At 46.3% G+C, this 4471-nt stretch overlaps 1 protein-coding gene across 1 annotated transcript; it reads left to right on the top strand.

Annotated features, from left to right (window-relative positions):
* The first annotated feature begins 1453 nt into the window (after nucleotides 1-1453).
* On the top strand, nucleotides 1454-4269 carry LOC119365321 (deSI-like protein At4g17486). The gene is made up of 4 exons (XM_037630942.1): nucleotides 1454-1753; nucleotides 2638-2925; nucleotides 3007-3087; nucleotides 3797-4269. Exons 1-4 carry the CDS (start codon nucleotides 1636-1638, stop codon nucleotides 3934-3936), a joined length of 627 nt encoding a protein of 208 aa, XP_037486839.1. The 5' UTR covers nucleotides 1454-1635; the 3' UTR covers nucleotides 3937-4269.
* Nucleotides 4270-4471: the final 202 nt, after the last annotated feature.

The following is a 4471-nucleotide window of genomic DNA, read 5'->3' as shown; positions in this document are numbered from 1 at the left end:
AGGGTTGCGAGTGTAGTACTACCCCTTCGCATCTTCCTTGCGCATCGACGGCATCTCGCTCAAGCTGGCAGCACACCAATGATTCACCCTCGGTCATAAGAGGTGAGGGAGGGACATGGTTTGCGGATGAGTGGAACCGACGACTGCAAGAGTAGCAGCGGCCCAGATGGAAGAGGAGATCGGCGGCGGCGGCGGGCATACCTAGGGAACAAGAGACCCGCATCGTCGTGCCTACTCCGTAGGTTTTTCTACGCACCGCGTCGATTCGTTGTGTGTTGGTCTGTAAGGAGGTTGCTAGAGGCCCATTAGGCCCAATTTATCAGGAGCGCCCAAAAAAGTGACAGGAGCAGTGGCCCGCGATGGTTAGCGATTGTTATTAGCTATGAATACCCGATTAGGAGCGATTCACAGCTTATCCAACGGCAAAAAAAATGCTTCAAACTGGCGATCCGACGGCTCGGAGCGCTGATGCCTTGAGAGGGCTGGAAAAGTGCTCAGTTTTAATGTATCTAAATTTCTCTCCTTCTATAAAGCTATAAGATACGCAATTTGCGCCTCGAAAAAAAAATGGTGATGCCCCACTACGATCTACCACCGGCTCAAGATGACAGACCCCTGGCGAAGTCATCACGGTGAAGGGCAACATTCAGCACGCCTGTCGATGGGATCAAGAAAGCATCCATCAGGCCGATGCGTTGGTTGTAGGTGGCGGAATTTCAAGGCGTCGTCACCCCTTTCGGCGCCCCTCTACGCCCTTCGGCTTGAAAAACAAGGACGTCACTTACCAACAGTGCACTTAGAAGTGCTTCCACAAGGAAATCAAAATAAACATACAGGTCTATGTCGACAACGCGGTAATCAAGACCCGAAAGAAGGAGAACATGTCGGCAAATCTGACAGAGACGTTTGCTAAAAAATTCAGCATAAAGCTTAACCCTAAGAATACGTCTTAAGAGTTCCTGTTGAAAAGCTATTTAGTTACGTAGAGTCTCCTGTAAAGATTGAGACATTCACTAGCCTCAGAAAGTGCATCGTGGCTGGATGCACCATGGGAGAACGCAGGTGGAACCAGCTTCGCTGGATTGCCGGTAACGGTGTCCTGACGAGGAGCGGCCAGCCTTCCTCTTCCCAGAAGAGTCAAAGCCACCCTTCCTCTTCCCGCCGGGACCCACGAGCCCGACGTAGCCCGCCCGTCCCGTGGGCGCGCCTTTGCGGGCTGTGAGCCTGTGAGTCGTGACTCCCCACTACAATCAGACAGCTCTCTCCAAGTCCCCATCACCAAGCAAGACTGAAGCTTCCCCCACCCACAGAACAACCCAGCTGCATCCATGACAATGCGGACCCGCCCACAAACGGTCCCGTATGTCGGTAACCCTAAAGAACCCACCATCAGCTGCAGCGCGTAACGGAACCATTGAGGGTGAAGACCATCGAGAGACAGGAGGCGCGGTACTCTCCTAGATAATCCTCGACGCTAACCACGCTTTCCCTTCCCCTCTCCGAGCCCAAAACCGAGCAAAATCGATTTCAAGCGGACCAAAATCCGGCACCGCATGGGTTTCCCCAGGCACTGATCCGGCGGGTGGACGCTAATGCGGCGCCGCTGAAGGGATCTGCTGCGCCCGCGGGGTTCACATGGCGGCACAGAACGGCAGCGGCGGCGCGGCGGTGGTCCTCAACGTGTACGACCTGACGCCCATAAACGACTACCTCTACTGGTTCGGCCTCGGCATCTTCCACTCCGGGATCGAAGGTTTTGACTCCCTGCCCCCTCTTCCTACTTGCTGGAGCTTGATTTGGTTCGTACCTTCGTACTGTACATATTTTGTTACTTGCTTTGATGAGCTTGGGGTTATACTGGGATACTTGCTACCGTAAGTTGTGGAGGTTACTGCTTGGAAAGAGGCAGGATAACAGGGTACAAGGGATCAAGCTATGGGTGGTTACAGATTTGAGGGGTGATGGACTGATCGTGGTCTGAATTTCTGATGACCAGTAATTACTGTAGTAAACAAGCAGCTTAAACCAGCTGTCAGGGCAAAGTAGTTTTCAGTTGTATGCGGAAGTTATAGGATGCAGGAGAAAACTAAAAATTTAAGAACGGTCGTGAATTATAACGATGTATAGGTGTATCTATTGATTGACAGGGTTGGCGGCAAATCCCTCGGCAGAGTTTATGTGTGATGTTGCAGTCATGTTCTTGTACGAAGAACAGGTGGATATGAGCATAGTTAAAAAAACGTGTGCTCTAGGCGATAACAGAACACCTAACGCTTAATGTGCGCAGCATAATTGTGCTTAGGTGTGTGCTTCAGAAAAGCGCAAGGCGGTGGCAAAACACACGATTAACGCCTAGCGCTTCTTTTAGCTTTGATATTGAGCTAGCATGACTGAATGTTTGCAGCTAATGAAAATGGTAGAGTCCTAGTCATACATGATATGTTCATTGGTGGCAGTCTACATTTTATGGGCTGAGGTTGCTAGTTATGTCAAAAATATTTACTGTACATTGGGTTATTGGCTGATGCTTTTACGTGTAGCAGTTTCTTTTGTTTTTTCCAGACATGCATTTTGTGGATTCTCTGTGCTAGAGGTGTGAGCTTTAACCAATTGTTTTGTTGTGATTGAAACCTACAGTTCATGGTCTGGAATATGCTTTTGGAGCCCATGATCTCTCAACCAGTGGGGTTTTTGAGGTTGAACCAAAACGTTGCCCTGGCTATGTCTATAGAAGGTCTGTATGGATGGGTACAACTGAGATGTCTAGGGCAGAGTTCCGCTCGTTCGTTCAAACTCTTGCAGGAAAGTACGATGGGAATACATATCATTTGATTTCAAAGAACTGCAACCATTTTACAGATGATGTCTGTAAGAACATAACCAAAAAACCAGCCCCTGGATGGGTAAATCGGCTAGCAAGAGTGGGTCAGTATTACAAATTTATGTCATCTCTTTCTGACTTGCTCGGAACGATAGGTGACTGATTATATTTTGTGAAATTCTTAGGTTACTTTTTCAATCGCCTCCTACCAAAAAGCATTCAAGTCTCTACTGTTACTCACGGAGCAACCCATCCTGCATTCTCTGGTGAGGTTTGCTTCTAGTGCCTGCATTTTGCTTATAATTTGGGAAGATAGCTGTCTATCATAATTTTGAGTAAATTGCATGCAGTTGCAAGCTACAGCTTGCTGTGTATTTGTAGTTCACATTCTAAATGACCTGTATGCTTCAAAACGTTAACAGCCATTTGAGTGTTATACTGTTTGTTGTATGTTTTGAATGATGCGTGCCTCAGAAATCTTTACTAAGAAATAATAAGAGGACATTCCGGTCATGTAAAATGCCATCTTTGCAGTAAATCTGTTTGGCTTTGTGTTGTACGTTGTCTTCCGCCCTGCCATCTTCCATAAAAAAAACACTCCCCTGTCCATTTGGTGAGCTTTATTCTTCATAGTATGCTGATCATATTTACATATTCATCGTGAAAAGAGAATGAGTCGTGCTGTTTCTCTTGTTAGGGAAACTTAGATGAAGTAGAGCTGTAGAGGGAACAACATGAGAAATTCTTGATTTCTACTGATTTGTTACTACACTCTTTTAAGCCACTTCACATTTTCGCTGAATGCTGATACTTGTCCAGAATGGAAGAGAGTTTATAGACGGCGTGTCACTTGTTCTAATAGCTGGATTTTCCTTTCGAACTTCTGTATTGACTAATTACTCGCATTCTTCCTCTCTTTCTTACCAAAAAAGCTAGTACGTACCTAACATTTAGCTGTTTTTGATTATCTGCTAGATGATGACGTGGATTCATCAGGTTCATCCCTTAATGGGGACAGTGATATGGATGACCTGGACCAGCACCTGCTACCAGCCGCAGGCACCGACCTTCAATCCATAGTCGTGTCACCAAAGCCATCGAAAGATCTCGTTTGAATTATCCTACCATTTGGGTTCCCTGCTGCAGTTTAACGGTCGTACTTCGCCAGCTTGTGTGATATCCAAGTATAGTTGAATGTTGATTGTATTGATTCTTTTCCAACGGGTTTTGATGTGTACGCATATAGGAATTGTCGGGTAAAGAAGTGATTTTGCAACTCTTTGTCTTTTGCTCAGTTGTTGCATAGTTGTTCAGGCATCAGTGTCATGTGTTCTCGTATGCTGCCAGGCCCAGGCAAATGTTGTCATCCTCCGCTTCAATGGTCTGATGTTGTGATGAATATCTGAATTGGCAGCATGCCGTGGTCATATTAGAGCAAGCTTGAAACCCTGGTCTAGCGCAGTCCTTGTACGGCCACAGAATATGCTGTGACAAATGAGTACTCCCTCCGGAAATACTTGTCTTAGAAATGATTGAAAATGGATGTATCTATAACTAAAATAAGTCTAGATATAACCATTCTTAAGACAAGTATTTCCGGACGGAGGGAGTACCATGTAATCTTAAATCAGTATATTGTACTCCCTCCGT

This window comes from Triticum dicoccoides, chromosome 2B (genome assembly GCF_002162155.2).
Source record: "Triticum dicoccoides isolate Atlit2015 ecotype Zavitan chromosome 2B, WEW_v2.0, whole genome shotgun sequence".
Lineage (NCBI taxonomy): Eukaryota > Viridiplantae > Streptophyta > Magnoliopsida > Poales > Poaceae > Triticum > Triticum dicoccoides.
This window is presented reverse-complemented; position numbering and strand designations above follow the sequence as displayed.

Excerpts from the sequence above, each read along its gene's own strand:
- LOC119365321 (XM_037630942.1), top strand. The coding sequence starts at position 1,636 with ATGGCGGCACAGAACGGCAGCGGCGGCGCGGCGGTGGTCCTCAACGTG. Across the intron at positions 1,754-2,637 it reads CTTCCACTCCGGGATCGAAG|TTCATGGTCTGGAATATGCT; the intron begins GTTTTGACTCCC and ends TGAAACCTACAG. Across the intron at positions 3,088-3,796 it reads AACCCATCCTGCATTCTCTG|ATGATGACGTGGATTCATCA; the intron begins GTGAGGTTTGCT and ends ATTATCTGCTAG.